Source organism: Myxocyprinus asiaticus, chromosome 41, assembly GCF_019703515.2.
Source record: "Myxocyprinus asiaticus isolate MX2 ecotype Aquarium Trade chromosome 41, UBuf_Myxa_2, whole genome shotgun sequence".
NCBI lineage: Eukaryota > Metazoa > Chordata > Actinopteri > Cypriniformes > Catostomidae > Myxocyprinus > Myxocyprinus asiaticus.
In genome coordinates, this window is record NC_059384.1 from 6596121 (window position 1) to 6614164 (window position 18044).

The window sequence follows — 18044 nt, forward strand, 5'->3', positions numbered from 1 at the left end:
GCTGAACATTTTAATATACAAATATTTAAAGGGTCTTCCATTGTAGGGACTCATATTCGCCCTATATGTGTTTCATCTCGTAAATATATGCTATTTGTGTATTAATTAAATGTGCTTGCTTGCTGAATATTCAGATATTAAGCACCACATTCCATGTAATTGTAGCTGACCACTAGTGGACATCTTTAACATGGTCGCTGAACAACACAAACAGCATCGCAATCTTTGTCATAATATTCTGTCGTTTTCATGCACAAGCTACAAGTGTGCGGAAAAAGTTTTGATTGGTGATCAAATTACTTTAATATTTTCTGTAAATTATGATTTTCATCTATATTTCTGAATAGTCATGACATCACGTTATGCTGTGATGTAGGCTACATACATGCATTTTGCTGGGTATTTTTGTTCAAACACAACTGAAAGCTATTTGGTTCATTAAATGAAGCTTAACATTATCTTTGTGTTTGTTTTTGAGTTGCCACAGTATGCAATAGACTGGCATGTCTTAAGGTCAATATTAGGTCAGAAATGGCAAAAAAGAAACAGCTTTCTCTAGAAACTTGTCAGTCGATCATTGTTTTGAGGAATGAAGTCTATACAATGCTTGAAATTGCCAAAAAAAAAAAAACTGAAGATTTCATACAAAGGAGTACACTACAGTCTTCAAAGACAAAGAACAACTGGCTCTAACAAGGACAGAAAGAGATGTGGAAGACCAGATGTACAACTAAACAAGAGGATAAGTACGTCAGAGTCTCTAGTTTGAGAAATAGACGCCTCACATGTCCTCCGCTGACAGCTTCATTGAATTCTACCCGCTCAACACCAGTTTCATGTACAACAGTAAAGAGAAGACTCAGGGGTGCAGGCATTATGGGAAGAATTGCAAAGAAAAAGCCACTTTTGAAACAGAAAAACAAAAAGAAAAGGTTAGAGTGGGCAAAGAAACACAGACATTGGACAACAGATAATTGGAAAAGAGTGTTATGGATCTTAACCCCACTGAGCTTTTGTGGGATCAGCTAGACTATAAGGTGCGTAAGAATTGCCAGATAAGACAGCCACATCTATGGCAAGTGCTACAGGAAGTGTGGGGTGAAATGTCACCTGAGTATCTGGACAAACTGACAGCTAGATTGCCAAGGATCTGCAAAGCTGTCATTGCTGCACATGGAGGATTTTTTGATGTGGACTCTTTGAAGTAGTTTAAAAAGTTCTGAACATTATTTATTTTTTTATTTTTTTCAAATTGTATTAGTAATTTTTCACCTTATTAATGTCCTGACTATAAATTGTGATCAGTTGAATGCCACTTTGGTGAATAAAAGTACCATTTTCTTTCCATAAGAGCAAAGCCTGTAGATTATTCCAAACTTTTGGCCGCAAGTGTATGTCTCATATAAAGGGTGGTGTGCAGCCAAGTATTATTTTAAGGTGGATGGCTTGCGCCCTGTTTCACAGAGATATTTGTGATATTTTGCATTCTACATGCATATCACCACCAACTAGGCTGTTGTGCAATCATGGTTTATTTAGGTTCTTTTTGTTTCCTTTATTCCTCCTTTTTTCTACATCCATCTCTAAAAAAAAACAACAACTAATTGACACTGCCCCAACTCCAGATCCATCAAGGCTCAGGTGTCAGCTGGCGCTGCATTTTCAGCTCCTCCAGCTTCCACACAGGACCCCTCAAGGTCCAAAGTGGAGCAGAACATCATCAATCTATATATAAATTCTTACATCCAAACTTGTACTATATATATATATATATATATATATATATATATATATATATATATATATATATATATATATATATATATATATATATATAGATATATATATATATAGATAGATAGATAGATATATAGATAGATAGATAGATAGATAGATATACACACGTATTGTATAAGAATCCTGTACCCTGTATCTCTATTAAACTCTCATCCCAATAAATACCCCAAATCTATATATTTTCGACCCTCTTTTTCTTTCTTTTTTTTTTTTTTTATAGATATAATATTAATGCCCTTCTTCATCATATATTACATGTTCTACTGTTTCTTTTTCACCACAATAAGAATTTTCCGTCTTATCTTTTTTTTTATTTTTTATTTATTTATTTTTTTTTTTTGTGATTTATTTTTATTTTTTGTTTTTTTTTTATTATTGAAAAAAATATCAAAACAAACAAATACAATACAAAATTTTCCGTCTTATCTGGCTCAATTCATTGGGTCGCATGACGTCAGAACACGCGACCGAAGGAGTATCACATGACTGTCTCACGTTGACGGATACGGAAGTAGCAACGCCATCTATAATAAAACAAATTGTTGCGAAATAAAAGTTCTTATTTATTTACGAAACGACATGAGTGACGAATATTATCTCGAGCTCAGCGATAACCCCGTTCAGTTTGAGAACGCGTCGAGTGTTAATAATGTGTTTTTCGACGAGGCGAACAAGCAGGTGAGGACACATTTTAAAAATCAATTGTGATAATATAAATGTATGTGTCTCTCAACTAAGTGCCCTGCACTACCCAGACAACATTTTGGGGCATCATAGAATCCCTTTCGCGCCTATGATACCAGAAAATGTTGTCTAGTTAGGCAGCTCACACGGTTGTTGTTGTTTTTTTTTTTTTTTTTTTTTTTTAACATGTCACTGGTGTAGAATATTTAATGTCAATATATAAATTAATATAACCAAAAAAAAAAACAAAAAAAAACTGGTCAACAGATGATTACTGTTGCACATGAGACAATGGTTTCATTAAGTGCATGCAGATTTACTTGAAACAGTACTAGATCCATTAATGTTAGCAGTATTATTATTAAACTATGTGCATTAATTATCTATCATGTGTCTATCTGTTATATGCTGAATGATTGGTAAGTTCATTTGCAGTGGTATTTATATGGTACAGGAAGGACTTACCATGGTACTACCATGGAACATGTCCAAAAAACATGGTACATTTTGGTACTTTTTGTTCAGGCAATACATATCACTCCTCATCTGTTTTGTGAATTACTCACATTATCACCTTTTTGTATGCTTGTCATCTGTCATGATATGAATTGAATAAATCCTATTTTCTGATGTAATCGTTGATGTTTCACATCATCATAGGTGTTTGCTGTGCGATCTGGTGGGGCCACAGGTGTTGTGGTTAAAGGACCAGATGACAAAAGCTCTGTGGCTTTCAGGTAATCAACTAGTATTCTTGTGTTTATATTCTATTATGAATCCAGACATATGCAAATATTCTCAAATTTGATTCTGCTTTGCTTTACAGAATGGATGACAAAGGTGAAGTGAAGTGTATCAAATTCTCCTTGGGGAACAAAATCTTAGCCGTGCAGCGCACTTTAAAATCAGTTGTAAGTGTCATTGGTGATTGCTGTTGCAGTAGACGCAGTAGCAATAATTGCACAAAGGTTCTTTTTAAAACAATTTCTGTTTTGTTGTTTTGTTTTGTTTTTTCAGGATTTCATGAACTTTATTCCTGATTATCCACACATAGAATTCTCCCATGAGTGCAAGGTATGTCCCCAAACAAACATAAACGTTAATGCCCTTTACATCAGGGTTTTAAATTGTCATTTTTAATTTACAAACCACAGACGAAGAATGCCAGTATTCTTGGGTTTTGTTGGACCAACTGGAATGAAATTGTGTTCGTCACCGACCAGGGAATAGAATTCTATCAGGTGTGATTACGTCTTTATATGATCACATCTGTTAATAAACAGATTTATTTATTTTTAATAATACAAGCCATTTTCTTTACCAATGTTAATATATTTTTTGTCTCCATTAAGGTACTTCCTGATAAACGGACACTGAAGCTCTTAAAGAGTCAGAACATCAATGTGAACTGGTACATGTATTGCCCAGAGACAGCTGTGCTTCTCCTTTCCACAACTGTACAAGGCAATGTTTTACAGCCATTTGCTTTCAAGGTGAGTTCATCCAGAGAGGGAGAGTACTGGTACTTTTATGGATAATTTATAGAAAAGTGTGGACATTAATAGTTCTGTGCATGCAGATGCTTACTATACTAATTGTCCTAATGTATTTTCTACAGAGTGCAACCATGTCAAAGATGTCCAAGTTTGAGATTGAGCTGCCAGCGGTGCCCAAACCAGCCAAACTTAGCCTTTCTGAACGAGACATCGCCATGGCAACAATGTAAGATTTTTGTGAACCACATGAGTAAATACTATCTGAATGTGTACATGTATGCTAATTATACTGCAAATGTCCATTCCATTTTAATCTCTTCTCTACCCTCTTTTTAAATTTTTATTTAAAAAAAAAAAAAAATTAAGCTATGATCAGCTGTATGTGATGTATCTAAAGCATCATTCCAGAACCACTAACAGCCCAGGAGCAGAGGTAGTCCTGTATCATTTACCCAGGTAAGATCATCCAGCTCCAAACTGAGCTAAATAGAAATCATGTTGTACAGTTGTGATAAGGAAATTACTTGAATAAAAGCCTTACCTAATCTTTTATGTTTAAATCCTAAAAATAAAATCCTATATGTTCATTTCCTGTACCTGGGTTCATATCACTGTAGAGAAGGCACCTGTAAGAAGACTCATGTGCTCAAACTGAACACCACAGGCAAGTTTGCCCTGAACGTTGTTGATAACCTTGTTGTGGTGCATCATCAAAGCCCTCAGGTGAGTTTAACAACCATTAAAAACTTTTAATCACATGATATTGACATACATGGAGCATAATTCATTCTGAGTCTTAAATGGTCGATCGAAATGGTTTTTTCAATGGCGATGGCAGTACCGATATCTAGAGAACAGGATGGCCGATATACATGCCGATAAGCATAATACAATTTAACACCACCAAATCAGATGTACACAAATTTTCTAAAGTTAACCAAACACTTATTTTATGCAATATTTACTCAAATATATCGGTCTATCACTACTTATAATTGTTCTCGCATCTCATGATTTTGTAAAATGAATAAAAGGTAGACTAATAAATCGGTTTTACCGATTAATCGCTTCCGATAGTTGCTTTTTGCGTCTATTTTAAAAAAAAATTTTTTATTATAATTACATGTTCCTTCTCATACATTTTGAATAGCTTGGTTCTACATTGTAACAGTAGCCTCTAGAGGTGAAATTAAAATAATAACTGACACCTCGTGGGGATTTGCTGTATCTAAATCTTTTATCATTGACAAACATTATCCATATTTTTATCTTATCTTTTACCTAAAAATAAATACACAGTCTCTATTTGGTAAGTCTGTGTAAAATAAACACCTGATCTTCTCTGTACCTTGTATTGTGTCTTTTCTCATCGCAGACTTCACTCATCTTTGATATTAAACTGAGAGAGTCAGACGGTAATGTAAACACTCATCAGCCTGTGCTTCCTGCTCGATCCATCAACCCTTTCAAGATCCCTCTAACAGGTGAGGAAAATCAGGGCAAGAAACGTAATTAATATAGAAAGAGACACCACACTTTTGGAGATAAGCCATAGCACTGTTCTAAGAAGGCTTACCTGTTTGACTTCTGGTCTTTGTGACACTTGAGAGTGTAGGGAATGTGACTTTTTTTTTTCCACACCCTTACAGGACCTGCGGCTGCTCCGAGTCAGGCCCCTGTGCCCTGTGAACTTTGTATCCTTATGTAGGAACTGTCAACTTAGACTTTTTCATGTGTATTGTACTATATTTGCTTGTCTTTCCTTAATATTCAAGACTCATCTTCTTGGAGTGTCTTTCAACCAGATATCATAATCAGTGCCAGTGAAGGTATGTAACCAAACTGATAAAGCACATATAAAACACATAGTATGATTGAAAACCATTCATTAATGTTGTGTTCTTTGTGTCTATCAGGTTATCTGTGGTACCTCCAGGTGAAATTGCAGCCCACACTGAATCTTCTGCAAGATAAAGGCAAACTCATGGACTTCCTGTTGCGCAGACGAGACTGCAAAATGGTTATCTTGTCTGTATGTTCACAAAGTAAGACCACTTTACAACAAACATGATATCAGCAATAGTTTTATCTTAAATTGTTTTAACCAGATGTCCTATATGAGGCAGAATTATTTTCTTCATTTTGTCCTAAAGGCCTAAATATATTTTTTAAGGTATTAAAGGTTTTATCAAACGCACATTAAAACGGCATGTAGCGGTAAAATAAGTTTTACCATAAAACATTAAGTGTTGAATCAAAGTTAAACATGTTAAAAAAATCTTTGAGAGGAATTGAATGTCTGTGTAACTTTTCCCATTCATAAATTTGACAGCGTGATACAGTGTCACATGATGTTTTAGATGTAATGTTGATATTTAATGACCGAATGTTCTGCTTTTCAGTGCTTGTAGGGGGAGAAAAAGGAAACCTGTCAGTGGTGGCCACAGTGTTTGATAAACTTAACCAAGTGTACAAAGAATACCTGGATGCAGAGCAAGCATACACTGCGGTCAGTATTTATTATTTTTATAATGCTCCTGCATTAATGCATATATTACATAATTTTTTCCTCATTAAAAAAGGTTTACTCCTTAAAGGAATAGTTCACCCAAAAATAAAAATTCTCTCATCATTTACTCACCCTCATGCCATCCCAGATGTGTATGACTTTCTTTCTTCTGCAGAACACAAATGAAGATTTTAGAAGAATATTTCAGCTCTGTAGGTCCATACAATGCAAGTGAATGGGTGCCAAAATGTTGACACTCTAAAAATCACGTAGGTCTGCTTAAAGTAATCCATATGATTCCAGTGATTAAATCCATGTCTTCAGAAGTGATATGATAGGTGTGGGTGAGAAACAGATCAATATTTAACTCCATTTTTGCAATAAATTCTCCTCTCTGCCCAGTAGGGGGCGAATGCATGAAGAATGTGAATCACCAAAAACAAAAGAAGAAGAATGTGTGATTGTCTGAGATGGGAGGAGAATTTAAAGTAAAAATTGACTTAAATATTGATCTGTTTCTCATCCACACCTATCAAATAGCTTCTGAAGACATTGATTAAACCACTGGAGTCATATGGATTACTTTTATTCTGACCTATGTGATTTTTGGAGCATAAAAATGTTGCCACTCATTTACTTGCATTGTATGGACCAAAATAGCTGAGGAATTCTAAAAATCTTAATTTGTGTTCTGCTGAGGAAAAAAAGTCATACACATCTGGGATGGCATACGGTTGAGTAAATGATAAGAACATTTTCATTTTTGGGTGAACTATGCCTTTAAAGGGATAGTTCACCCAATAATGAAAATTCTCTCATCATTTACTCACCCTCATGCCATCCCAGATGTGTATGACTTTTTGTCTTCTGCTGAACACAAAAAAAGATTTCGAAGAAAATATCAGCTCTGTAGGTACAGACAATGCAAATGAATGATGGCCAGATCTTTGAAGGTCCAAAAGCACATAAAGGCAGCATAAAAGTAATCCACACATCTCCAGTGATTAAATCTATATCTTCAAAAGCAATTATGATAGGTTTGGATGAGAAACAGGTCAATATTTAAGTCGTTTTGTACTCTAAATTCTCCCCTCTGCTCACAAGGTGGCGATATGCACAAAGAATGTGAATCGACAAAACAAAAGAAGAATGAGAAAGTGAAAGTAAAAGTGGAGCTTGATAGTAAAAAAAAAAAAAAAAAAGGACTTAAATATTTATATATTTTTTTAACCCACACCTATATATCGCTTCTGAAGATATGAATTTAACCACTGGAGTCTTATGGATTACTTTTATGCTGCCTTAATGTGCATTTTGGATACCCATTTACTTGCATTGTATGGACCTACAAAGCTGAGACTTTCTTCTAAAAATTGTTGTTTGTGTTAAGCAGAAGTACGTAAGTCATACACATCTGGGAATGAGAGAATTTACATTTTTGGGTGAACTACCCCTTTAAGAAATTAATTATAATTTTGAAATATATGTATAAAATCATGAGCACTCACATGAGATGAAGACTCAGTCATATAAATAACCTTATAAAAGCTGTTTTATTCTACATGGAGAGGGTCCCCTCATTAGGGTGGCAATGTAAGGATCACATGACCAGCCGAAAACAACTACTTTAATCTCAGCAACCCCCCATTTTTGCATAATTTCTCTCTTTACTTTCACAAATCATAGCTGACTGTGAATAGTGAATTTCTACAATGGCACTGGTAACAAAAAACTATTGAGTTTGAATGCTGCTGCATCCAAGCCCCTAGGTGTCAGTAGTCCAAGATGACATAAACACACCTTTAATATTTTGTTAATAGAATGTTTTTAAGTTAAAGAATTTCTGAAGTTGCATAAAAATGTCTTTGTTTTATATTATGATTAAGCTTGTTTTATTCATTTCTCCCCAGGCAATGGAATCTGGGCCCAGTCGCTCCAGCAATTCCTATAAAAGGCCTGTCCGGACACAGGCAGTGATAGACCAGTCAGACATGTACACACATGTGCTCTCTGACTTCACTGAAAAGAAGGTGAACAACAGTTTTGTTATTTTTCAGTAGGAAATAGCTTTAGTTGATTTAGTTAATGATTTTCTTGTAATAAATAAAAAGTGTAATAAATAAATAAAGATAAAGAGCTATAAGGTTCTGTATAAGGTTCTGTTTGTTAACATTAGTTAATGCATTAGGTATCATGAATGAACAATAAACAATAAATATTTAAAGCATTTATTAATCTTGGTTATGTTTACGTATTAATACAAATACAATTGTTCATTGTTAGTTCATGTTTATTCATACCGCATTAGCAAATGTTTACCTAAACAACTTTTAATTTAAAAAATATGTTAGTATTTGTTGAAATTAACATTAACCCAGATTAATAAGTGCTGAACAAGTATTGTTCATTGTTAGTTCACATTAGTTAATGTAGTTAACAAATACAACCTTATTTTTAAGTGTTACAGTTATTTTGTTTATTATTATAACACTATGAATTGTCTTCCTTTAACAGGGCATGAACCATAAATTTATCATCGCAGTCCTCATGGAATACATTCGCTCCCTAAACCAGTTTCAGATTCCTGTCCAGGTACAATAGCACTACTTAGTGCACAGGTCTTTAAGAAATCACTATTGTAACCTTTGAATTTTTTGTCAATATTGATATCTGGATTATAATTCAGAGACACAAGATTTTCAGTTCACATCTTTTGAAGTATCTGCAACATAGCCACTCTTCTAAATGTTCCTAAACAATAATCAGAGTTGGCAGTTACACATGTTGGTGTGTTGCATTTGATCTATTCAAACATCTGAAATATTCATTTCATTCATAAACTCTGGGATAACTGTAAATTATATCCCAGGTTAACCTTAAACTGACCCAGGTGTTGGGGCTTGTTGGATGTTTTGCTAGGCAGAGCAGTTGCTTACAGTTGAAGTCAGAAGTTTACATACACTTAGGTTGAAGTCATTTAAAGTAATTTTTTAACCACTCCACAGATTTCATATTAGCAAACTATGGTTTTGGCAAGTCGTTTAGGACATCTACTTTGTGCATGACAAGAGTAATTTTTCCAACAATTGTTTACAGACAGATTGTTTCACTTTTAATTGACTATATCACAATTCCAGTGGATCAGAAGTTTACATACACTAAGTTAACTGTGCCTTTAAGCAGCTTGGAAAATTCCAGAAAATGATGTCAAGACTTTAGCCAATTAGCTTCTGATAGGTGTACTGAATTGGAGGTGTACCTCTGGATGTATTTTAAGGCCTACCTTCAAACTCCGTGCTCTTTGTCAAAAGTAATCAGCCAAAAAAAACATTTGGACCTCCACAAGTCTGGTTCATCCTTGTGAGCAATTTCCAAATGCCTGAAGGTACCACGTTCATCTGTACAAACAATAGTTCGCAAATATAAACACCATGGGACCACGCAGCCATCATACCGCTCAGGAAGGAGACGCATTCTGTCTCCTAGAGATAAACGTAGTTTGGTGCGAAAAGTGCAAATCAATCCCAGAACAACAGCAAAGGACCTTGTGAAGATGCTGGAAGAAAACAGGTAGACAAGTATCTATATCCACAGTAAAACGAGTCCTATATCAACATAATCTGAAAGGTTGCTCAACAAGGAAGAAGCCACTGCTCCAAAACCGCCATAAAAAGCCAGACTACAGTTTGCAAGCGTACATGAGGACAAAGATCTTACTTTTTGGAGAAATGTCCTCTGGTCTGATGAAACAAAATTGGAACTTTTTGGCCATAATGACCATCGTTATGTTTGGATGAAAAAGGGTGAGGCTTGCAAGCCGAAGAACACCATCCCAACCGTGAAGCATGGGGGTGGCAGCATCATGTTGTGGGGGTGCTTTGCTGCAGGAGGGACTGGTGCACATCACAAAATAGATGGCATCATGAGGAAGAAAAATTACGTGGATATATTGAAGCAACATCTCAAGACATCAGCCATGAAGTTAAAGCTCGGTCACAAATGGGTCTTCCAAATGGACAATGACCCCAAGCATACCTCCAAAGTTGTGGCAAAATGGCTTATGCTACCAAATACTAACAAAGTGTATGTAAACTTCTGACCCACTGGGAATGTGATGAAAGAAATAAAAGCTGAAATAATTAATTCTCTCTACTATTATTCTGACATTTCACATTCTTAAAATAAAGTAGTGATCCTAACTGACCTAAGACAGGGAATGTTTTCTACAATTAAATGTCAGGAATTGTGAAAAACTGAGTTTAAATGTATTTGGCTAAGATGTATGTAAACTTCTGACTTCAATTGTAGATACATTTTGCTTCCAGTCCCAAGTAATGATGATAATCTTTGTTGTGGCCTCCAGCGTAGCACTTCAACACATTTGTTTTTATTGGGGGCGTTGCATAAACTGAGCCATTGATCAAAATATGTACATGTATTATAAAGTGCATATTGCTTTTTAGTTGTTACTTGGTTACTTTTCATTTAGAAGTCACTTTACATCCAAAATTACTTAAGGGTAAACTTACTTCAGCCACAGTCCACCCTGGAATGACCTTATCTTTTTAGGCAGCGATGATAGAAAATCTCAGTAAATATCTACCTCTGTACTGAATTTTTGAACGTCTTATGAGCCCTGGCCCATTTCCATTACATTCAGTTTGGGGTGTAAAAATGCATCAATCTGACAATAATTCATGCATCATTTGCAGAATTTAGTAATCAATCATAATTACTACAATAATACATCATATATTATGCATTAATTTCTTATCTAAAATACAATTCTTGACCTAGTTTTAGTTCAAACTGAACAAAAAAATTACATAACTGATTGTTATGAATCGTATAAAGTAGTCATTCCGAATTGTGTCCAAAGAATCGTAATTGAATCAATTTCCTATTCCAATGTTCAGAGCAAATATTTACACCCTTACCACCTGTGAATTGTATTGTATATGGCTTTTATCATTTATCATTGTTCTGTCATGTTGTATCAAGTTCTGATTTCTTTATTTTCCCTGTCCAGCACTACTTGTATGAGCTGGTTATCAAAACTCTGGTCCAGCACAATCTCTTCTACATGCTTCACCAGTTCCTGCAGTATCACGTCCTGAGTGATTCCAAACCACTGGTGAGATTGTTTACAGTTCAATGTAAATTCCATTCTTATTACAAACCTTCTGAGTTTCAAAATACTTGAAGTTATCGTGTGATATTAGGAAAGTTAAAGCTAATTATCAGTAGAGTTTGGTAAATCTGCATCGAACCATTGTGAAACCCAACACTTTGGGTCTTTGATGGGAAAATGTATGTGTTTCTTCATGCATATACAGTGCATCCGGAAAGTATTCACAACGCTTCACTTTTTCCACATTTTGTCATGTTACAGCCTTATTCCAAAATGGATTAAATTCATTATTTTCCTCAAAATTCTACAAACAATACCCCATAATGACAACATGAAAGAAGTTTGTTTGAAATCTTTGCAAATTTATTAAAAATAAAAAACTAAACAAATCACATGTACATAAGTATTCACAGCCTTTGCTCAATACTTTGTTGAAGCACCTTTGGCACCAATTACAGCCTCAAGTCTTTTTGAGTATGATGCTACAAGCTTGGCACCCTATGTTTGGGCAGTTTCTCCCATTCTTCTTTGCAGGACCTCTCAAGCTCCATCAGGTTGGATGGGGAGCGTTGGTGCATAGCCATTTTCAGATCTCTCCAGAGATGCTCAATTGGGTTCAAGTGGCTGGGCCACTCAAGGACATTCACAGAGTTGTCCCGTAGCCACTCCTTTGTTATCTTGGCTGTGTGCTTAGGGTCGTTGTCCTGTTGGAAGATGAACCTTTGCCCCAGTCTGAGGTCCAGAGTGCTCTAGAGCAGGTTTTCATCAAGGATGTCTCTGTACATTGCTGCATTCATCTTTCCCTCGATCCTGACTAGTCTCCCAGTTCCTACCGCTGAAAAACATCCCCACAGCATGATGCTGCCACCACCATGCTTCACTGTAGGGATGGTATTGGCCAGGTGATGAGCGGTGCCTGGTTTCCTCCAGACATGACGCTTGCCATTCAGGCCAAAGAGTTCAATCTTTGTTTCTCATGGCTGAGAGTCCTTCAGGTGCCTTTTGGCAAACTCCAGGTGGGCTGTCATGTGCCTTTTACTGAGGAGTGGCTTCCGTCTGGCCACTCTACCATACAGGCCTGATTGGTGGAGTGCTGCAGAGATGGTTGTTCTTCTGGAAGGTTCTCCTCTCTCCACAGAGAAACGCTGGAGCTCTGTCAGAGTGACCATCGGGTTCTTGGTCACCTCCCTGACTAAGGCCCTTCTCCCCTGATCTCTCAGTTTGGCTGGGTGGCCAGCTCTAGGAAGAGTCCTGGTGGTTCCAAACTTCTTCCATTTACGGATGATGGAGGCCACTGTGCTCATTGGGACCTTCAATGCTGCAGAAATTTTTCTGTACCCTTCCCCAGATCTGTGCCTCGATACAATCCTGTCTCGGAGGTCTACAGACAATTCCTTGGACTTCATGGCTTGGTTTGTGCTCTGACATTCACTGTTAACTGTGGGACCTTATATAGACAGGTGTGTGCCTTTCCAAATCATGTCCAATCAACTGAATTTACCACAGGTGGACTCCATTCAAGTTGTAGAAACATCTCAAGGATGATCAGTGGAAACAGGATGCACCTGAGCTCAATTTTGAATGTCATGGCAAAGGCTGTGAATACTTATGTACATGTGATTTTTTTTTTTTTTTTTTTTTTTTTTTTAAATAAACTTGCAAAGATTTCAAACAAACTTCTTTCATGTTGTCATTATGGGGTATTGTTTGTAGAATTTTGAGGAAAATAATGAATTTAATCCATTTTGGAATAAGGCTGTAACATAACAAAATGTGGAAAAAGTGAAGCGCTGTGAATACTTTCCGGATGCACTGTAATTTAACATGGGCTCATTTACAAATTGAGTTGTAATGTACTCTGCATGAGTAAATCACGTCTTATTGATGTATAGCTGTAAAGTCAAATGTTTTCACATGTGTTCTTCTGTTATAGGCCTGTCTACTGCTGTCTCTAGAGAGTACCTATCCACCTGCTCATCAGCTCTCTCTAGATATGCTCAAGGTAAACAAAAGTGCTTCTCAATCTTTTTGACTCCAAGGCCCCCCAATGTCCAATACCTTTATATGTTTTTGGCCTTCATTTTTATTTTTAGTGCTTTTTAGAATTTTTATTAAAGTAGATTGTTTTAATATAACTTATCATTTTTAGTCATCTTCCTTGGAAGTTTGCTGAGCCACCCTGGTTAAAAAAAAAAAAAAAAACTTTACTCTTACATGTCTGTTGAATGCAGAATATTTTGGGCTCTTTTTTCGTGAGTTAGCAAAGCGCAGTGCTACACGCTACGACCGTGTGTAACGTTTTATCCAATTTTCATGACAGCGCTAATTTTCCGTGCCAGTACAAAGAACAAGTGGCCGTGGGTAGGAGTGTTTGCACTACTATGGGTGTATTGTATGTAAACGCGCAATTTGCTATTTTCCTGAGAAATTAGTCGTTGTGCCAAGACATTCAATACCACGTGTTATCTTAGCGCAAAGTCCAAATTCAGTTCCTGCATTTGCAGTTTGGAAATTCCACCAGCATGTGGTAATAAAGATCATGTCCAAATTCTTAAAATATAGTGGAATATTAAATTAAGTCCCTGGATGTGTTAAAACTAAAGGTCATGGCTTTTTTTTTTTTTTTTTTTTTTTTTTTTATTTTACAATTGTATTTATGATATAATTTATATTGGTATTTTTCCTTCCATTGTCGTAGAGTGATTTTTAAGTCACTGAAAAGGGGGCCAGTGGAAGAAGTTGTATAGTAAACTGTTTGGATTTGTTATGATATTTTGACCACTTCATTATATTATATTTTCGCTTCGTTTGAACTGTAATTTGAATTTAGAAATATATTTGGCTGAATTTTCTAGTGTTTCAGTAAATTATTTTTTTCAAAATCGACCGGTAGAAGTGAAGTACGTTCCGATACAATCACTGTTAACACTACATGAAAATGATTAATAATACTTACATTCTCTATAATTAAACAGAATATACATCCATGACGAGGATCACTTTTTCTATGCAATTAAAAGGAGCGTGTCACTGTCATAGAAGTATGCCTGGCATTTATCAAGGATGCAGTTAATGCACAAATGAACGTTAGTCCATATTTCTAATCTTCTAATTAATTGCATAGTCCATTTATACTACCAACTTCTTATGAATGTGCTGTCTTTGTTTATATCACATGTGCTTGAGGGAATTAACTATATAACAGGATGCAGACGTACCGGAGAAGAACCTCAGAATTAAGTTGTACTTGATCCAGCCTTTTTGCGCATTGCATGCTCTATTTAGTCAAACCTCCTTGCGCCTAGACTTAGCGCATGCTTGCACGAAAATACCAAAACATCATGCGATCTTAACATAGGGCCCTTAAACTTCTGTGCATATAATGTTTTGGCCATATTATCTTTTGATTCTGTCATGTGTTGTCCCTTTTAATCTTTAAGCTAAGACTGAAAGATTTTGAAAAATAAAAGAGTAAAGTCGTAACATTATGAGGTTAAAGTATTAATATTTTGATGATAAAAGTTCAAATTATTGGAATAAAGTTGTAGCATTATGAGAAATCAAAGTGATGTGGTGGAGAACAGCACTTGTTGCCATTTCAGATTGCACAAAAGAGACAATTTCCTGAATGTCTGGTTCTTTTTCCTGAATAAATTACATTTTCCAAAAAAAAAAAAAAAAAAAAGCATTTTCAGTTTTTGGATCCATATGATAACTCTATGCTGATGCGCCAAAGACCAAAGATTATGGAAGTATATTAATGATAAATGTGTATGTAAACTTTTGACCCTCTGGGAATGTGATGAAAGAAATAAAAGCTGAAATAAATCATTCTCTCTACTATTATCCTGACATTTCACATTCTTAAAATAAAGTAGTGATCCTAATTGACCTAAAACGGGGAATATTTTCTACGATTAAATGTCAGGAATTGTGAAAAACTGATGTGTATGTAAACTTTTGACTTAAGCTGTATATATATATGTTTGTGTGTGTGTGTGTGTGTGTGTGTGTGTGTGTATGTGTATTGTGACAGAGGCTCTCCACCGCTAATGATGAGATCGTGGAGGTTCTTCTGTCCAAGCAGCAGGTTCTTGGAGCTCTGCGTTTCATTCGGAGTGTCAGTGGCCACGACAACGTCTCTGCTCGAAAATTTCTGGATGCTGCACGGCAGACAAGCGACACCATGTTGTTTTATACCATCTTCCGCTTCTTTGAGCAAAGGAACATGAGATTACGGGGTAATCCTGGATTTAACCAAGGTATGTCAAAGTGGTAGGACATTTGAATGGCTGTTAGGTGGTGCAGAGTCCATGTTCACATGGGTTAAAATGTACAAGAGTAGAAGTATCCTTAATTGATGTGATTGGAATAAAAAATACGAGATGACACCATCTAAGACATTTAATCCAACAAAAGCAGCACTACATTACCAAATTGCCTCCACACATGATGTTCCATGAGTGGACTTTCTCTGATATCATCTTTCTGTTTCAGGAGAACATTGTGAGGAGCATGTGACCTTCTTTAAACAAGTGTTTGGAGAGAACGCTTTGATGAAACCAGCCACCGTATGAAAAAACGAATGAATGAAAGGTCGTCCTGCCAGATCAATTGATGGTTTGACCCTGGAAGAAACTGAATAACAATGACTACCAAAATTGAAGCTTTCATTCACAAACACTAGAGTGAATCCAGTTTTTATATCTTTTAGAAGAGATAGTGAACTTCTTTGAAACTTTACACAGTCTGTCTGCGCGTTTCAACCATAACGTTTGCAAAACAATAGGTCTATAGTGACAGCAGTTATAAATTGGTCTTAGAATGCACAAATACTAATATCGGCCAATATGATTTAAGCCTTTGCTTTGGCCACATCACAACATAGTGTTCAACTTCTGTATGTGAATGTTGATTATGTATATATTTAAAAAAAGAAATGTCTAAATTTTACAATATAATAAATATTAAGTTAATAATGAATGTTAATATTATTTGCATTGCAAGTTTATTATATGCAGCTTTTTCAACTTACAACAAAAGAAACGTACAGTGTTACAGACTAGGCTACTGGATTAAGTCAAGGCAATTATTTGAAGCATGCGGAAACTCAACAATAATTTTTGGGTATAATGATAATCCTTAGAAATGCATCAACAGTACCACCCACAGATCTTTTTAGGATTGGTAATTATATGTTTATGTATGCTATTTGAAACTTACTTCTGCATTCAGTCCAATTTCACTTCCTTGGGCTATCTTACATCATAGATATTGTGCCAAGAGGTGTTCTTCTTAAACAGTTTTATGGAATTTAACATCACAAGGCCGCATTTTCACATTTCAACATTTAATAACACTGCAATGTTACAAAGCATCCATACAGAATTAAACCATAATTACATTCCTAAATTCTTACAGGTAGTGTCAGACAAATGGATTGACATTCACAGGTGCCTTATACAGAGAAGTACAGTATACTTGTTCTACTTTACATACTAAATTGATGCTAATGCCTTTTTTTGTCTCACATTGGATGCAAAATCAAAGGTGATCGGGTTTTACTGTCATTTTATTTGCATTTAAAGGCAGTGTTATTGAATATTGTTAAAGTTGGTTTTGAATAGTTCTGGGGTGTGACAAATTTATTTTTAAAAGTGCATTATAATTATACAATAATTAGAATTTATTATCTAAAGTATACCAAGTCCTTGCAGGACACTATCCAAATGTCAACGATCCAAAAATGTAATTTCAAAGTACTTGTTGAAAATATTCAGCATTTTCCTTGCATTTCATAATTCAGTGCCTTGTAAAAATGGATGTGGCCGACATATTTTAGGTAACTCAGTAAGAACCTTCAATAATCTTCCAGCTGAACCCTGCGGGAGTTATAAAGAGTCATAATGGCCTGTTCTTTTCAATTCTGACATTTAAAGTAGTTTATCTGAGAAGTGTACACTTGCAGGGAACAAAACACAAGCAGTCTAATTTGTCAACTCAACTCTGATAAGCAGAACGATAAAAAAAAAAAAAAGGATGCCTTTTAGGTTAAAAATGCAACACCAAAAAGGACTTTTGCCCTCTGTTGTTTTGTTTAAATTAGTGTAGTGTGTCAAAGCCCCAGTTAGTGAATTATTAAAAACAAATGCATACGGTTGTCACCAGTCATTTTAAAAATGTATTTTTGTGATGCAGATCTTTCCACTATGTGCAGTCCAACACCGTCCAAATGTATGACCAGCAAATTCTTGATTTATAGTCCACACAATACATAAATGCGTGATGTATTGTGTGGACTATAAATCAAGAATTTGCTCAATGTATTTTAGATTTTGTTGACAATTTATTTTTATTTAATTGTTTTTTTTTTTAATACTGTTGATATTACAGTGCATATTGTTATATCTACAAGTATGCAGTATAA

General features: G+C 35.5%; 1 protein-coding gene across 1 annotated transcript; it reads left to right on the forward strand.

The window, feature by feature from the left end:
• Positions 1-2293: 2293 nt before the first annotated feature.
• Positions 2294-17896, forward strand: rmc1 (regulator of MON1-CCZ1). The gene is made up of 20 exons (XM_051683018.1): positions 2294-2475; positions 3142-3218; positions 3308-3392; positions 3499-3555; positions 3636-3722; positions 3834-3974; positions 4100-4203; positions 4344-4433; positions 4595-4700; positions 5353-5461; positions 5627-5671; positions 5753-5806; positions 5894-6022; positions 6380-6486; positions 8397-8516; positions 9001-9078; positions 11516-11620; positions 13551-13619; positions 15654-15879; positions 16115-17896. The coding sequence occupies exons 1-20, from the start codon at positions 2377-2379 to the stop codon at positions 16192-16194; spliced, it is 1968 nt and encodes a 655-aa protein (XP_051538978.1). The 5' UTR covers positions 2294-2376; the 3' UTR covers positions 16195-17896.
• Positions 17897-18044: the final 148 nt, after the last annotated feature.